Source organism: Cynocephalus volans, chromosome 5 (genome assembly GCF_027409185.1).
Source record: "Cynocephalus volans isolate mCynVol1 chromosome 5, mCynVol1.pri, whole genome shotgun sequence".
Classification (NCBI taxonomy): Eukaryota; Metazoa; Chordata; class Mammalia; order Dermoptera; family Cynocephalidae; genus Cynocephalus; species Cynocephalus volans.
Genome location: NC_084464.1, coordinates 70,143,398 through 70,162,599, shown reverse-complemented (window position 1 = coordinate 70,162,599; position 19,202 = coordinate 70,143,398). Strand labels below are relative to the sequence as shown.

Below are 19,202 nucleotides of genomic sequence, written 5' to 3'. Positions count from 1 at the left end.
TGAAGTGTTATAAGACATCAACAAAGATAATGGACTAAAAATATTCAAAGCAGAAATTAACTTCTTTACTACCTTATCATCTCATTATCACCTTATTAGCAAATTCTCTCTAAGAGTTTATCATTTTGAAAATGTGCTATGTTCAGACTTGCATAACATTACTTCTTCATGGAATCCTCAAAATATTGAACAAAGTGACCTGACCTAAAGTAATAATATCACTTTTTTCAGAATGCAAACATACATATGCAATTTTTTTTTTATTTTGTTTAATCTGTATAAACTATAGCATTTCCCACTATAACTTGATTTCATACAAGGGGTCTTCAAAAAGTTCATGGAAGGATTTGTGTTAACTTTTAATTCAATTTTTCCACCAACTTTTTGAAGTACCCTTGTATTATCTGACCTACAAAACAGAATAGGTCTTGTTCTGAAGACAATACAAACTTAAAATATATCAAGTTTTAATCCTATAAAATGCACTCAAAATAAAATTTAATGCTTCTTGAAATAAAACAGGTTTATTTTTCTTTTTTTAAGTGTATTTGTTTATTAATTTTGTTTGTTTGTTTTTTACATTCTATGATGTTGTTGCAGAGCAGCTGGCAGGGAGTGGGAGAGGGGAAGGGGAGGGAAATAGGGAGGGAGAAGGAGGAGGAATGAGGGGTGGACTTGAGGCCTGTGGCACGCCCCTCATTCCTGCATGGGAGACCAAGGGGCTTCCAGCAGTGGCGCAGTCTATGCTGAGCTGGGTACAGATGTCAGAGGGGTGTGGCTGAAGCTCGGGAGCCCAGGGCACTTCCTGCAGCGGCTCAGTGGTTGTCACTGGGCTTCTTGCGGGTGTTGGGAGGGCATGGCTGAGGCCCCCAGCCCTCCCCTCTCCCTGCCTTAGTAGCCCATGGAACTTCCAGTCCTAGGTTTTGTAGGTGTTCTTTGGTGATGTGAGACCTTTACTAGTTAATATCAAACTTTGTCTTTGGTTTGTGGGTATTTTGTTTTTTCTTTCAGTTCTGTGTTGGATTATTTGCTGTTCTACCACTTAAAATCTGGACTGGAACTAGTTTGTTGTCCTTTGCTTACTTCTAAAATGAGGGCCCTTCCTGTGGGGACCAGTACTTGAGCTGTGTGGTTGAGGTAAATTGCTGCTGGAGAATTTGCAACAATGCATAACTCATATATACTCATATTATTTACCAGGAAATACAACTTTTACAAACCAGGAAATAGTTCAAACCGATGAAACAGAACTTCAAATGTTTCTTACTAAAAAAATAAATAAGTAAAAGTTCCCTCAGGCATTCAGAGCAATTCCATGCCATAACCTGTTTCAGAAGAGGTTTTCTGAACCCAATAGGTAATCCCTTTCCCAACCAGTTCTATTTCTGTACTATAGCGAACCTAGCAGTTTTGAATTTGTTGAGTGAAGCAATTTAGGAATTGCTTCCTGCAGATGGAGATGCATTTTATAGTGAATCATTGGAGCTTTAAAAATAACAAACTGCTGGAAAAGAGGCTTAAAATGATCCCCCCAAATAGTGAAATCTTATCTAGCCCATCTGATGGAGCAATTGAGGGGAAAAAAACTAATTGAAACTATTGAAACAGCAGGGAAGGTTGACTGTTGCTATTTTTTTCTTTTATCCATTTAATGTAAAAGAAAATTGTCACATCTAATAGAATGCCAAAAAAAAGTGTTAACTAGATATAAATGCCTTTTAAAACTGTCCTTTACCATCCATAAGGTCACAGAACTGACAAGCGCACCTCCAGCTGAAACACCTTTTGATGAGAACTGGCCATTGTACATGATTTTCAAAGAAATAGCACAGTCCATTTTAACATCATGTCAACCAATTCCAAGAGATTTAGTATTTTCCGGTGCAAAGAAGTTGCAAACCAAATCTTTTAATTGAAAACACCTGAATCCACTTTCAACTTCTTGGATTTAAAACTCAGATTACCCTTTTCAGGATTTTTTAAAAAGAAGAAGAAAAAGAAAGAAAATGTGTGTGGGGGGGACAGGGGGAAGAAGCACATTATTTCAAAGGCAGCAAATCAACAAAGGCAGCATATCAGTGATTTATTATCAGTAGTTTCCTTTGCAAGAAAGCTGTTTCCAGTTCTCTAAGATTTGTATCTCGATTTCATCAACTTAACACAAAATATTACTATAAGATTATGCCCTTAATATGTGTAAATTTGAACCCTAATAGAATGAGCTCCCAAATAATACAGCAGTTAAAATCACAGTCTATTTCAGAATTAGTTTCAGATGGGGACTCTTTACATTTAATTTATACATTCGGTAAAACAATAGGCTTAGAGAATAATGTTACAATCCCAAATAGAGAGCACCCATCCCCTGGTTTGCCGGGGATAGTCCCTTTTTACTCCTGTTGTCCTGGCATCCTGTCCAGTTTGAAACTCATCTCAGATGCTTCATTTTACAATGAATCATTATCTTCACCACCATCAAAATTAACAGTCGCATGAAAACAAGCAGGTATATTTTCTCTTCCGTTAGCTCTCCCTCATGGAGAACTTTCATCTTCACCACTGTCCCCAAGAAGTGAACCAAATTGTCCTAAGGAAGAACAGCTGTGTCATAACTATTTTATGCCTAGTAACTGCATTTATAAGAGAAAGAGTATGTATTTAAGCTTAAAGAGAACTCTGCCACGCCATATCCCCACATACCGGTATCTTTCTATTCAATGATAAAAATACAATGGATAAACATTTTTAGTACAGTCTTTCTTACTTCATTGATATGGTAAGTAGCTGGTCCAGCACTTTGCATTGTTAAGGTATTTGAGTCAAAGTCTATTTTCCTTTGGTTGCCTCTTCCCTTCCATCAATTATCATTATAATCCATAGGTTCTCTTAATTTTAATCAAAGACTAATTATTTTTATATTAAAAACTTATTTCTACACCACTCAATGTATTTACTAGCATGTCAATAGATACTTCAAAAGATATATGTATGAAAATGAATTCATTATATTCTCCCCTACTTTCTAAATCTATATTCTTCAGTTCCAAGAATGGCACCAGAATCTACTCAGTTGCCTAAACCAGAAACCAATCATCAAGTTGAATAGATATTTTTCTTCCTAAGTACCTCTCAAATCCTTTCTCTTCATGCCCACTTCTGTTGGGTTTATCTATACTTCTGCTTGGATTTTTCGTATAACTCAGGGTCTAATCAGTAGACAGAAGCCACGCAGTAATTTAGATAAGTTTAATATAAAGAATTACTAACTAGTAACAGGAGATTAACTTCTGAGAGGTAAAGAGTACATTAAAGATTTCAGCTATACTGGAGGTAGGGAAGTATTCCTACCCCTGGGGCTGAGAAAGAGCACTCAAGGAAGGAGCAAGTTGGAAGACACACACAAGCAGCTGGTGTTTATACCACACTGGAGAGAGTGTGGCCATTGGATGAAAGAGAAGTTCACTGAGGTGCCATAGGTCAGGACTGGGAAGGAGGAAGCTACACACTGGGGTGCTAAAGAAACGTACTAGGAAGCCACCTTCTGGGGTGCTGCTGAAACTCACTGGGAAGCTGCCCTCTGTGGTACTAGGAAGCTCACTGAGAAGCTACCCACAGAAGTGCTTCTGAACTTGCTAATTCTGCCCACTGGAGTGCCTATGAAACTGTGTCAAACCACCCTGTAAGGGCCAGCAGAACTCACTGGAAAGCCACACTTGGGGTGCTGCTAAAACTTGCTGGGAGTCTACCCACTGGGACACTTGAGAGTCTAGCTGGAAAGCCAGGTGAGCCATGGGCTGAACTCTCTGAAGGGGAATTCTCCTAAGGAGGTGCTGTGGAAATTTGCTGGGAGGTGAGCATCACCGAGTTTCTTGCACATGCCCCAACAAGAGTAAGAAGAGAGGAAAGTACATCAGAGCTAGGAAGAGAAACCCCTTCATCTTCTTTCAGTGCCTTCTAGGTGTCCTCCACTGAAAGCAAAGCTAACATCCCTCCAGCTGGCAGAGGGGATGTGTTTATAGGTCCAGCTCCAGTATCACAAAGAAGAACAATAAAGGGTGGATTTAGTGCTGAGAGGCAATAAATTAATAACAGGTACACTCTGTCCCTAGGTTTACTGCTCCCCAGTACATTTTCCACACTGTAGTCCCAGAAGAATAATTCTAAAATACAACATAATTAGTTCCCTGCCCAAAATCCTTCAATGCCTGTTGATTGACAATAAGTTAAAGTCCAAATCCTTAGCAGGACTGAAGTCCCCTTCTTGTATCTCAGCTCAGCCTTGCTGGTACTCTATGCTTCACATATACTGATAAGATTAAATGAAATGAAATTCTAGCCTTGGCAAGAAATAACTTTTCCTGGGAACTGGGATAAGAGGAAAGAACAATGGAGAAATAAGTGCAGAAATCATGTGGGAAGTCAAGGGTGCTGCAGATCTGCAATTTTATCTACATATAAAGCAGGAAGTGAAGTCATCTCCCGTGACCATGGGACACAGGGCTTAGATGTTGGGAAAGATCTAAATAACAACTGTATAGAAGAAAAACCGAGCCAAAGCTAAAATTAATGCAAACATTTTGCCCAGTGAATTGGGAATGTTATCTGGAATAACATCGTATAAGCCACGCCACAGGGAAGAAGCTGCATGAGATAAATGTCTGATCCAGGCTTGGAACTGAGGAAATAATCCCTTGCACTGTGGGTAAATATTCACTGAGTGGTGAATTTGATATTATTTCTTATAACTGTGCACCTAACCTGTGTGTGGACTTCTAAATTATAATTTAAATAAACCATGTGGCTCAAGAGGTAGGCTTTAAACATCTTGTCAGACAGCAATCTCCGGTTTACATTGTACAGGACACTGACTTTATATAAGGAGATTTGGAACTGTTACAAATGTCACCTTCTTGTCCTTAATGGCAGACAAAAACTGTATTTTAATTGCAAACCTGCTGAATCAACATATTTAGAGGAAAAAACTTCTCCAAATTTCTTGCTTTTTCCCAACCCAAAATTGTAGCACAGAGACTTCAAAGAATGGAGGATGTGGAAATTTCAAAAGATTAAATTTCTGATTGCAAGTTCAACATAGGGATGTAGCAATGCCCATAGAGAATGTTTTGTGTTCATAAATGGTACTTTTCTAAAGAGCTTTTATTTACTATTCCTTATGTTTGTGAGGAATAAATTTCCCACCCAGAGCAATTTTGTAAATAGTCCTTAACATTAGAAAAGAACAACCATCAACAATGTATGCTGTGTTTTCACCTTCTTGACAGCAGTTGAATCCACCATGGTAACAGCTAAGTAGAAATTGGGTGTGTGTGAACATTATTGAGGTCAAGGGAATGGGTGAAATGGAACTTTGTTGGCTTAAATATTTTAAAAGAATTTTTGTTTCTTTTTAGTTGGAGTTAAAATAGACTTTTAAAAGCTATACCAACTCTTCTAGCCTTAAATAGCTTCCAAATAGGCACATTATCTTTACAGAAAATTATCTGGAGTGCTTCAGAGCTTCATAAGCATTGACTACACTGATACTGACTCTGTTATATTAAATCTTGCCCAAATTCCCCTTGTTATGCAGGGGGCTGGAGACTGGCTAATTCCACAGTGAGCACAGAGTGAGAAAAACTGTTACAAAATTGTTGTTGGGCACAAAATCTAATCTTAAGACACAAATATTTTTTTAATTGGAGGAAGTAATTTTAGACAGTGATTCAACAAACAATTATTAATGCATTATTTTATTTTCTCACCCATCAGTACCCTTTACCTCATCTTTCTTTCCATCATATTGCTTTAATCCCACCGTTAGCTAATTCAGGCTCAATTCATTATACGTTTCATCTAAACCCACCTCTTTTTCCTAACATATGATGAGCAGCTAAGCAGTTCCAAGCACTGTGCTAGCACATTCTCATACGTATCGCATTTAACTTATTTAGATAATGGCCACTTTTACCATGTTATCTCCCCTTTTTGGGTGTGATATTTTCTGAGGTGCCTCCCCTGGAAGCAAAACTTTGACTCCATTTCACAAGGACTAGACGGTCAGAAAGGACCCTAGAAATGGAAAAGACATCTCTTTCTGGGAAGGAGATCTGATGCATTTGCTGGGAAAGAAATTCTCTCATCCTTTTTTACCACAGAAAGCTTTCTTTGTGAAGTGAACCATGGCTTTAAAAGAGAGAGGGAAGCAGTGACGAGGAAAGAGAGAGATTATAACATAAATTCAATTTTTCTTCAGAAAATACCTACAAGATTGAATTGGACAGATCCTAGAACAAGAGGAAAAAATATATATTTTTATATTGTTTGTGAATTCTCCCTGTTTTATGTATTATTTCTTCATATATGATTCTGTGACTTCTATTATTGTGCCTATCTTTTTTTTCATCTTCTTTGTTTCTGCCTTTAGTAAAACCCTTTCATATAAAGAGAAAAGTTCCTGTAGCAGAAGGACATTTTCCCTGAGCTCTCTATTCATAAGTATATCATAGAGGCTATGTTTCTCCAAGTTTACTTTCTAGGCCACTATAAGGTAATTTTGGTTTTTCATTTTTTTCTATTATTTTCATGCTTGGCTACTTTTCAAAAGAAAAAGTTAAAAATGAAAAATATCAAACAGTGGTGTACCTTATGCAAGAAATAACATCCACTTAGGTAGCTCTTTCTTAGAAACAGAAAAACTATCTGTGGTGCTAGAGCACCCAGTCTCCACACATGGCTGACAATTCATTTGACAGGTGTTCAGATTTTTTAAGGAAGATTCTTGTGGGGAAGAGGAGGTATTGCTTTGTAATTAGCAGACTCTTATCATGGTGTTGTGAAATTCATGAAAACAGGATGAAAATTCTCCTTGAACCACAGCTACTAGGGATCTCATTTGCATTCTTTCTTAAGCTGGGGCTATGGTGCTATAAATAGAAGAGATTATACATAGAGATAGGTAATTTCCCCCAATAACAATTTTATTTTTGGGAAATATCTAGAGACATTATTCAAAAAGATTCATTTCTGCACACTCTCCTGCTGAGAATCTCCCTCTCTTGACACTGTAGGTGGCCAACTTTGAAATCTGCTAATGATCCATTACATACAAAGAGTAGAAGCAAAGTTACTTTTTTTAAGTTAATGTATGCAGGAGTCTTTTTAGTTCTAGAAGATTTTCTGGCATCTGGCTGTGTTATATAGTAAGCACCCTTTTCAAGCCAGCACCTTTGATTTTTTTTAATCTGCTAAATTTGTCTAAAGATAATTTCTAATACCTGTAGAAACTTAGTGACAGTCACTTGATATGCTAACCATATAGTAGACTTGTAATTAAATGTCCTGTAGCCATTACAGTGCCAAAACACACAGATGTTTGCATACATTTGAACAGGTGGGGCTTTTTTTAACTAAACTTTAAAGTGATTGAATGATTTTTTTCCTCCTTCATGTTAAGTGTAATGTACACACAATAGACCATATATGACACTGGTAAAATAAAAACCCTGTAAGTTTTATACTTTGGTGGATAAATATCATGTTTTCACAAAAATGTTAGTTGAAGTCAAAATGTAGGCCAAAAAGAAAGAAAATTATAATGTCCTATATCCTGCTAAGGACATAATAGTAACTAATGTCCATCAAGCTTTTACTCTGGAGAGAAAATTTGTCTTGGGGGGCTGGCTTAAAATTTGTTTCAGGGGGCCTCTGCTGGAAGCCCCCCAGGCACCCGAGCTGGGGTGGGGGGCCGAGGGCCTCAGCCACACCCCCTTGACATCCACATCCAGCCCAGCAATGACCAACCCACTGCCAGAAGCCCCCCAGGCTCCTGAGCCAGAATGGGGGATGCTGCAGGCCTCAGCCATGTCCCCCCACCCTCTACAACAAGGCCAATGAAGGAGCCAGCTGTGAAACAGCCCTCCCTCTTACTACCTTCCCCTTTCCCCACCTTCTCCCTTCCCCTTCCCCATCCTCCTTCCCCTCTCCTCCTCGCCCAGCTGCTCTCAACAACATCTTAGAATTAAAAAACAATAATAATAATTAATTAATTCTTAAAAAATGAAAAAAAAATTCTCAGGGGGTAGGCTATGCAAGAAGATCAACTAATAACATTTTACAATGCAGAATCCTGGCCCTCACCCCAGACCTTCTAAACCAGAATCTCAGAGGGCAAGGGGAGCATGGGAATCTACATTTATAAAACCCACACAGAAGATTCTCTGGTAGCATCCTGCAGTGCTATTCCACAAAACAGCTTTTAGAAAATACTGTCATCTGAATCCACATATTACAACACTAAGTCCTTAAAATGCTTGCTTCTTTCTGTGTTCCTTTGTTATATATGCTGTGCTTTGTCTTACAAAAATTTGTTCATGAACTTATGTTGTCTCCCCCAAAGAGTGCAGAAGCAAGTCTTATTCACCCCATGGCACATGGCTCTATCCATGACATAGGTGCACAGCAAATATTTATTGACGGCAATTGGCAAAAAATATGGTATTTTGATGTACAGGTTAAAAACTTCCCCAGCAGCTGAATTCCTTCCCAGACCTACTTTTAATTCAGAAAAAAATGTCTTTATTTCCTTAGAGGGAAGTTTGCAAAACAGTGTTCTGTATGGTTTGCATGTACTGTGAAGGATAAAATTTTTAAAACTTTTACAAATGAAAAAATGTATTCCATGTGAATACACTCTCCAATAACTAATTATATTAAACAGTGCCAAATAAAGCCACAGCAATGTCGCAACATTTAAAGTAAACTGGGTGATAGGGTAACATCTTTTCAATCACTATTTCCAAAAATAATCCGTCTGAACATAAAGTCCATCAATCTCAGGACACTCCCTTTTCTGGTCTTTTGCTTCAGGATACAGAGAGGCATCAAAATGGGTTAAGCTATAAAGAAAGCAGCTGTCTTGGTAGGTTTTGAAGAAGCTGTAATTTAGTAATGGGGATTTTTGGCAAGATCTGGCTAGGAGAAACCTTTAGGTCCAGGTGTGACAGAGTTAGGAGCAAAGATAGATTTTTTAAAAACTATGGGTGAAATATCTGGCATTCCTGGAAGTCTTATAGAACTTCAGGGTACAATTTGAAGTGGCATATATGAAGTCTCCATCATCTGGCAAAATCCCAGTTGATTAAGGCTGACTGTTTCTAATGAAGTGCTAATGGAAAATCAAGATGAGCCAGAGGGTTGTGTACGCTTGCCCTTGTTTAGCCAGATAAGGTGATTTTCCCCTTTCTTTGAGTATTTTCTGTAGGATTTCTATTTCTTTCTCTACTCTAGCTACCTGCTGATGTACAGATGTGCACAGTTAGTCATCTCTGCATGAATTTACACAACCAACTTCTCACAACACCTGATGAAAGCAAAAAGAGGAAATGAGACTTGACTTATCAATAGGATATGATTAAAATAGTGCTTTTTTTAACATAAAAGCATCTTTCCTGTGTTTCAAATTTGCTTAGGTCTCTACAGGACTAAAGCACTTAAATCAATGTTTAGATTGATTTGACTCTCATATATGTTATATTCTCCTCTATCTGAAAAAGATTAAATGCGGCTTCCAAAAGTGTTACACTCCTAGACTTTATCCCAGAATACAGATGCTTAATATTGAGCTTTCAAAACTCGGGGTTAGGTGAGTGGAAACAAAACTACACTAGATTTATCCATGACCCCAAGCAATGTTAAGTTTATAACTAATACTTTAAGTCACACCAGAAGATATTTCTGGATCTGCCAGGTAGCCTGGCTATGCTTTTACCACTATTCTTAAGCAACAAGGAACAGCATTGGCTCAGCAGTCTTGTTTAATAGCCCAGGAACAGAAGAGTGTGTCTAGGGTACTTTATAACCATTTTAGTGATACTGATGTTTAATTTTTTCCCAACTCTGAAAACTTATTAAGTTTTATACCTGTCTACCTTGTGTAAAGTGCTATGCAAGTTGCCATGAAGATTATAAAATGAGTAAATTAGTGTTGACTTACAGGATTAGCCTTATGCATTGGCAAAATCTAAGGCTCTCAAAGCCTTATACCCCACCAAAGCCAGCTTCCCCGGCTATCTGATACATAAACTTTCTCCATAGTGCTTCATCTCATTAACGTGGAAAACTAATATAAAAATATAGACATGTTTTAAAAAAGAAACTCCACATTTCTAAGTCGAGTACTCATTATTATGAAAGAATTTGTCCTTTCCTGAGAGCAAATTTATTTTGGTATAAGGGGATTCAAAGATGTGAGGAAGGTATCAAGAGACTGCACAGATGAGAACAGCAAGAGAAAAATTCCATAGTATGGGCAAGATCTACAACTAAATTGGAAGACTAAGTCATAAAGACAAAACATACCAGTTTCCAAATTTTGGGGGCTGGTTCTGGCACCTTTCCTTAAGAGCTAACAGTCATGTTGAGAAGATAACATGTAAGCAGGGAGAAAAAAAAACTAAAGATTCACATATGGCAAGGTATATAAGCTAAGGGAATAAGGAGAGAGAAGGAAAAAGGACGAAAAGGACATTAATATTGAATAGAATTCATTTAACTGCAAGTGACAAAATCTCAACCCAAAAAAACTGGCTTAAAAAATAAAAAGGAAGTAGAATATATTGGTTCACATAACTGCATAGTAAAGGCTGGATCTGATGCCCAAATAATATCATCAGTAATCTATTTCTCCCAGTTTCTTATATTGACGTGGCTAAGTATTAGTTATTTATTTTCAAGCAGGATCTCTCCTCTGGGTAGGCAGATGCCACCAGCAGCTACCACTTTAGCAACTGCAGCGGAAAGAGAGCACTCTCCTACGATCTCTAGCAGAGGTCCTGCAGCCAATGCCAGTCAACGTGGCATGTCCATGTATCCATCCTGCACTAATCACTACAATTACCACCAAGAGTGGAGTCTGATACTCCCAGGCAATGTGAGCTAAGAATGGCAAAGAGTTGGGTCCTGCAAGGGAAAACAGAGGCTACTGCTACTTTAAAAAAGGAAAAGAGATGCAGAGAATGCAGAAATAACAGATTCCAAGTCACTTGCCCCTTATGAGAAAGCTTTCCTGGCAGGTAAGGGGAGTATTTTTTCCAAGCTCTGCTTTCACAGGCACTCACAGCCTGGGGCCACCAAACCATACTTTAAGCCGAAGTGTTGTATAGTTATTACAGCTCCCCACTGTGCCTTTTTTTCAGAATTACAAGTGTAGCTCTTGGAGGACTTTGTTCTCGGTGTAGGGAGCTTATCACCAGCTTAAAATTCTCCTCTGAGCTTTGAGCCTAAGATGGTTTTTCTAATAGCCATTTGAAGCACTTTATTGTGGCAGCACCACACATATATAATGAAGCCCTGAAAAGGTACCTAGTGTGAAATAAAAGATGAAATAAATCAAAAATAAAAATAGACGGCTTAAAATAGAATTTATGGCTTCAAACAATTTATAATGCTGTTAATCTGCTTTCAATGTAAAGTATACAGCTAAAAATACTCAGAAGTTGAAACACAGAAAGGGGGAGGGGGGAACTCCACTTATTAGACAAAATACAATTATAATTTTATTTATGTGTGTGTGTGTGCATCTGTGTTTGTGTAAGTGTGTAAAATAGCACAATATCGAATGTTTTCTGATTGGTTTTTTTAATTTCTTTTCCCTTCTCAGTGACAGTGAAAACTGGTTTTGCAAGTGTCCAAGGTTGTATTCAGGCAAGCTGTGCCAGTTTGCAAGTTGTGAAAAAAACCCATGTGGAAACGGTGCCACCTGTGTTCCCAAATCCGGGACAGATATCGTCTGCCTCTGCCCATATGGGAAGTCTGGAGCCCTCTGCACTGAGGGTAAGAGCACTTGATTATTAAACATGGAGCACAGGCAGAAAGAGGTGAAGAGGATAGAAGTCACTTAGAGGACAGCACCTGACTGAACAAATACATTAAATCCTTTTCTTGGTTCTTTGCGAGTCAATTGAGACAACACCCATTAGTGAGACTGATCACTGAGCAGGTATTTCTCATACCCATCAAGTAATTACAAAGGAAGTAATGAGTTTTCCCTGAGGCTAGACTACAGAGAAACTCTGTGTGATAAAATCTCAAAGTCAATTGAATGGTAAGAGAGTAACAGCAAAAGTCAAAAACAATACATAAAATCAAATTATTTTATGCTGTTTTTGGTAAACTGAAAGTATAATATTAACAAAACAATGTATCATATACCATAATATCAGTTATTTTACATTTAAAGATAACAAAATCCATGACAGTTTTTACATACCTGGAAACTAAATCATAATAGCCATGTTCCTCTCCTTAGGAAAATACAGCTATGTGAAAACTTTAAATTACAAAAAGTTGCAAGATGCTCTAATATAAGATTACTTTAAGAAAATTGCCTAAGGGTTTCATGTTAACTTTGATACATAGAAATAAATATGTCCGTAAATATTTTCAGAAATAATACAAAGTAATTGGTATTAATATTTAATCAACACAGGACTGGATTTGTTTCATCTTTGTTTTTACAGTAAAGATAAAAAACAAAGTTTACTCCATTGGCACTATTCATATTTGGTCTCAAATTTTAGAATAAGGCTACCAAAGTGAGCACAGGACCCTCTGCCCCATGCACACAGAATGAAGCAAACAGATCTAGATCATGATGAGTCATTGAAAAGCTGGGCACCTCACCTTGATGCAACAGGTATGAAAATTGAAACTAGAAAAAAAGAAGAATCTGTGACGAAAAGTATTGAAGTTTTTGATACATATATTTTTTAAAAGAATTGAGACAACAGATTTGTGTATAGCTCAGAAAGGGAAGAGTTCAAAAATACTAGGGATTTCATTCTGTGTGTGGCAGGATTATATTAAAGAAATTAGCCAAGTCGTTTTTATAAAAAGAAAAAGATCATAGATGGGATAGAAATGAAGTCTTGTCCTTTCCTATAAAAACCTCATGGTTCTCAGATGTAATCATTCTATTTAGATAGAAGGTATTAAAAATGCAATTGGTTGCAGTAAATTTGATTACTAAGGGATGAATCATCAGTTCTGCTTTCTACTTGAAAATAAGACTGACCATATGAAATAAGAAATGAAGATTTATAAGAATGTCTTCATGTATTCACAAAAATACGATTATTTATTCCCATTAGGGTTCCAAAGATGAAGAGATTTATGGATTATTGAGATGAGAAAAAATAGACCAAACTTTTTAGGCTCTTTGCCTCAGTATAAGTAAAAAAATAAAATAAAATCTGCATGCATTCATTCAGAGGAATTTCTCGAAATGATTAGCCTGTCTGTTACTATGATTTCACAGAGGTCAGATCCAATCAAAGGTACGGGAAATGTAAAGCTTGTCGTGAAAGATGAATCTTTGCCCTCAAAGAGCTTGCCTTATAATTGAGAAGATGAAAAGAAAATAAAAACATCTCAAGACACAATACAAAATGTCTGAGAAGAATTGTGAAGGAAATAAACAAGAGGTGATAGATAGTAATGAGTAATGAGTGATAAATAGTAACTAAGGATGAAGGGCATTATTTTAGACAAGTCATCAAGACAAGAACAACTCTGAGGAGATATTTATGCTGAGGCCTAAAGAACAAGGAGCATGCCATATGAAAACCAGAAAAAAGAACTATCCAGGCAGAAGTTTCAGAAAATGGAAAACCCTGAGGAAAGTTAGAATCTGGGCTTTTTGAAGAATGAAAATGTCCTACTGTGGCTGGTGCATGAGTGCCTTAGTCTGTTCATCTGATATTTCACTAAATATCGTAGTCTGGGTGACTTATAAATAACAGAAACTTATTTCTCACAGGTTGGGAGGCTGGGAAGTCCAAGACCAAGGCTCCAGCAAATTTGGTTGTAGCGAGGACCCACTTCCTGATTCATAGACGGTAGTCTTCTCATTGTGACCTCACATGGTAGAAGGGACTAGCTAACAGTCTGGAGTCTCTTTTATAAGGCACTAGTTCCATTCATGAAGCCTCTGCCCCCATGATCTAATCACTTCCCAAAGGCTCCACCTCCAAATACCATCATATTGGGAATTAGGTTTCACCGTATGTACTTTTGGGGGACACAAACATTCAGTCTACAGCAATAAATGAGCGAGGAAGAAAATCATATATGATGTTACCAGGGCCTAGATCATATAAGGCCTTGAGAATGGGGGAAGGTTTTAAACTTTTCTTTCTAGATGCCTTAAAATACCAAACAAGAGAGAGGCCTATGTGTATTTGTTTAAACTATGCTGAGTGCAGTAGTGTGGAGGGATTTTAGAAGGCTATTATGGTGGTCCTAACAAAAAATAAATACGCCTAGGACTAGGGAGATGGCAGTGGAAGTGGAAAAAAGTGGATGAATTTGAAATCTGTTCTGGAGATATAATTGACAGAACTTGCTGGGAAGAGTGAGAAAAAGATAGAACCAAGAACAACATCTAGATTTCTTTGTTTTACTTATTTAAACTATAGGGTAAATGGTGGTGTCATGAGGAAGAATAAGGGCATAACAGAGTACTTTATTGGGAATTATTGGGAAATAAACAAAAGTTTTATTGTGTACAGATGAAAGAAAAGATGCCTGTTCATCATGCAAATGGAGATAATGTGTAGACAATTGGATATATGATGCTGGTGCTCTGAGGAGAAATCAGGACTAATGACATAATTTGGGGAGTCATCAAAATAGGGGTGGTAGTTAAAACCATAGAACTGTAGATCATCTAAGGAGAAAGTGTAGATAAAGAAGAGAAGTATAGATAAAGAAAGGAGATAAAAATGAGTAAGTAAATCCTGGAGAAGCCCTCCAGGATTCCAGTATATGGAGATCTGGTAGAGAAGAGAAAACCATATCAAGTACCAACAAATACCTCCTATCATCTTTTACCTCATAAATATTGCTCCTTTCATGATGTGGCATTGTCTTAGCCTGGGTTCCTCACAAAAGCAGAACCGGGAAATTTTGTGTTTATTTTATATTGCAAATGATCCCAGAAAACAGAAGTGAAAGCCTAGTGAGAATAAAACTGGGAAGGAGAGTTAATACAAAGGCACATATGGTGTCGAATGTCACTGTGGGCAACTGTGCTGATTTCGCTGGGATCTTATGAGGAGCTGTGAAAAAGGAGTCTCATCAGAATTGTCTTCTCAAGGGGCAAAAGAGAGAAACATTTAACCATTGACTCATGATTCCTTTTGATTGAAGGTTGCCCCTTAGAAAAACTTTCTTCATTAATTTTCTCACATTTATAGATTGCCAAGCAAGACTAGTGAGAGTGCAGGTTCTCACAGGCATCTTACATGACAGTGTCAGAGAAGCTGGAAGGAAAGCTTAATGTATCAATACTCCACAGCAATCACAAAAATGCCCATCAAGTGTAAACTTCCTCCAGGAGCCATTTGTACATTGAGCAGGCATCATACTTTGTTCACTCCACCAATTTGTATGAGGTGGTGCCACAAATCATCTCTTGGACTATTCACTGTTACTAATATGACCTCTAGGAAATTGTCCAGAACGTGCTGAATGTATATTTATTTAATAGAGAAAAGCATAGAACAAACCAATAAACCTAGTTGCTGCCCAATTACAACTACGCATTAGAACAGGCACAGAATAATATCTGGGACTTTGCCTTTTTGTTAATACCGGAGGATTCAAAATTGACTAGTTTTATTTCAACAGCAGTGGTGTCTACCATATAGAACTTTTCCTTCAAATTATGCCCAAATCTACCATCCTAATATATTCTTTGAGGGATAATAGAAAATATAATTATGACATTTTCTACTTTTTTGATATTTCCACTAGGGAATTCATTCTGGGGTAATTGCGGCATTGATGACTGGAGCTGAGATAAACAAATACTGCACATAGGAAATAAGCTATTACCTTGCTGTGTAAAGGGCTTTACTTGCCACATCTGTGCTCCTCATGCATACTTTCTGTTGCCTGTTTCTATGTAAGCATGGTCTCTTGTTTTCTTAACCACATCATTCTAATGACAAATGGATGGTGCTTTATCTTGTCTCTTGTTCTCTTGTGTCCCTTCTATAAATATTTCTTATTTATCTTGTCCTCGCCTCCCAACTTACATCTCTCAATGGAACACAGCCCTTGAGGAAAGCAATATAATATGCTAACTAAGGGCACAGGCTCTGGAATCAATTTGCTGTGATAAAATCCCCCTTCTACTAGTAACCAGCCAGCAGAGTGACCTTGGACAAGTCACTTGGTCTCTCTGTACTTCAACTTCATAGAGTCCAATAATAGAAACCACCTTAAAGATTCCATGAGAATTAAATGAAATAATATATGTAAAGTGCTTAACACATACCGGGCATGTAAAAAATGCTATTGCTCATTAAGGGTGGTGAAGATAGGATTCTCACCCTATAGGGGAACTGCAACCTCCTATCATTGTGAGGAAGAAGGCTGGATCTTCATCCAGCTAAAAAGAAAACTCCTTAGGATTTCAATGAAAATCAAAATTAATTTCCTTTTAAGAATTTTTCTAAGTTGGTAACACTCTTTTCAATGATTAAAGGCAAGCCAGCATATTACAAAATCAAGGAGGAAAGCAGTGCTCCAGGGACATGGATAATCACCAGGCTATTTAAGGATGTGATACCTCTATAAAGCAGCTTAATGTCAGGCTGGCATTTTGTAACAGCATATTTCAAGTACATGCAATTTTCTGTCATGTAAGCTCATAACTCTTTTGATAGCATCCACTCTGATGTGATCCAGGTTTTTCTCTCCAACCCAAATCGCCCTGCTGTTCAATGTGTCTCAGTATCCCTCATTTCCCACCACGTTTAAATCTGTACAGGTACTTTCTAGCTCTTGGTTACAAAGAAACATTAAAAGATCAAGCTCAGTTCCAGAGGGGAGCAAGGAGACAGGGGTGATTGTGGCCACACGAGAAAGTGCTCCAGAAAGGATTCCTATTTCTCTGGGTCGAAGGCAGCCTTTGAGTGGTCTGCATTTTTTCTTAAGAACTGAGGGAAATTGCCTTTCCTTTTGCTCAATGGGAAGGTCATCACCTCCTGCCTTTCACTTTTTCCCCCTATTTCAGCATGTATAAAGAGAAAAGTTTAGGTCGGCACATATAAAAAAGCAGCACTTACATACATATTTCAGTGGACACTGAAATGTTCTTTAAAAATAGCCTTGATGGACTCCTGCTATCCAATCCATTGACATATTGAATTAGCACCTTTCTTCTATCTATGCAAGTGTCAGTTTCATTAGAGCAAAGTTATGGTTGCTGTCCCAATAATTATCACCAGTAGTTTGTGTTTATAAGCAAATGAGTGTTAAAAACTGTATAAGAATCTAGCAAATATTTTCTGATTAAAGGCTTTCATTAGATTACAAATTGTTCACTTGTCAATATCTAATGCAAAAATGCAAGTGTTTCTCTAAAGACATTGTGCTTCCTACCAATAATCAATGTTAGACTTTAGTTATATGTAGTTATATATATATATATATATATATATAACATACATGTAAAATATATATACACATACATACATATACTCTCACACACATACATACATACATATACATATACATACATAAAATTAAAAAATAAAGTTTGTTTGTTTGTTTGTTTTAAAGGATGACCGGTAAGGGGATCTTAACCCTTGAGTTGGTGTTATCAGCACCACACTCTCCCGAGTGAGCCACGGGCCGGCCCTAAAAATAAAGTATTTTGACTTGAAGAATTATATTAGTTCTGGCAGAGTCACTAGTTGTCTGGCCAATATATCCTGTCCTTCTTTTTCATTAATACACCCCTGATTTTATTTGGGGTATTCATGTACCCAGCCACAATTTCCAGGCCTCCCTTAGAGCAGTGTGTGGGCATGGGACTAAATTCTGGACAGTCAGAAGCAAGCAGAAGTGTTAGAGTATTGTATTCACCTCTGGAAAACCTTCTTAAGAGCAGTATGATCCCCTAACCTTTTTTGTTTCTGAAGCCTAGAATGTGGATGAAATGACTTGAATTCCACAAGTCATCTTGGATCATTAAGGTGACCTTAAAAATGGATGATACATGTGAGGACAGCACAGCAAAAAGATGAAAGAACCTCAAATCCCTGATAACTATAAAACCACCATAATAGCCTGGGGTTGCTCAACGTAGTGGATTGAATTATGTCCCCCAAAACTCATTGGAGCTTGAATTGTGTCCCCCAAGTTTTATGTATCAGAAACTTAGTCCTCTCTGTGACTGTTAAGAGGGTGGGAAATCCTATTATGGTAATTGAAAGGTGGAGCTTTGAAGAGGTGATTGGATTGTAGGACTGTGCTATAGTGAATGGATTAAAAATGGTGGTCAGGGGCGTGGTTCTGAGGACTTTAAAAGGTGAGGAGAGTCTGTCTTTTCTCTCTCTCTGCTCTCTCTGCTTCCACCATCTTGCAATGTGAGACCCCTGGGTCACTGTCACCACCACCAGATGGACTTTGGACTTCCCAGCCTCAGAAACTCTAAGCAGTAAATTTTGTTTTTCTTTATAAATCACCCAGTTCCATGTATTTTGCTATAAATAACAGAAATGGACTAATACACTCACCACCAAACTTTTTGTAAATAACAGAAAAATAATCCATTTTGCTTAAATATTATATGTTATATACAACTAAACCCAATTTTAACTGATATAATCAGTATCAAGGATTTCCTGAACCATATATCCTGATATGTTTTCTTAAATATTTCTGATTCTGTTCATAAACCCTTACATTCTCAGAGAGAGAAAGAATAGGATTTCTTGTGTTATCTTATTTATCTTATTGCCATCTAAAAGATTTTAAAAATTACAGGTTTATAAAATGTATTTTTGCTACCCAGTGAAAGTGTGGTAGGTAAGAGTATTATTTCAGTACAAAGAAATACATGAGAAGTAGTAAAGTTAAAAGCTGTGTTTTTCCAAATTAGCAAAATAATAAAAAAGCTAATTTTATTTAGATCTTTCTTATGAAACTTTACCTCTTATGTCAAAACTATCTTCATGAGGTAATTTCTAATAATCATACTAAATGAAAAATCAAATTGTATTTGTAGGTTTATACATCCGTATTCCTAGGCAGCTACACATCTGAAATTGTTAGCTTTTAAACAGAGAACAAAGACTGTTCACTATCAAACTGTTTGCCTCTGTCAGTAGAAACTGTCAGTAGAACACTAAGCT

General features: G+C 37.3%; 1 protein-coding gene across 1 annotated transcript in view; it reads left to right on the top strand.

Moving 5' to 3' along the window:
* Positions 1-19,202, top strand: part of EYS (eyes shut homolog) — a 1,675,061-nt gene that overhangs the window by 1,529,288 nt on the left and 126,571 nt on the right. Inside the window, 1 exon segment of the mRNA XM_063097631.1 lies at positions 11,657-11,829. Coding sequence (XP_062953701.1) covers positions 11,657-11,829 — 173 coding nt within the window.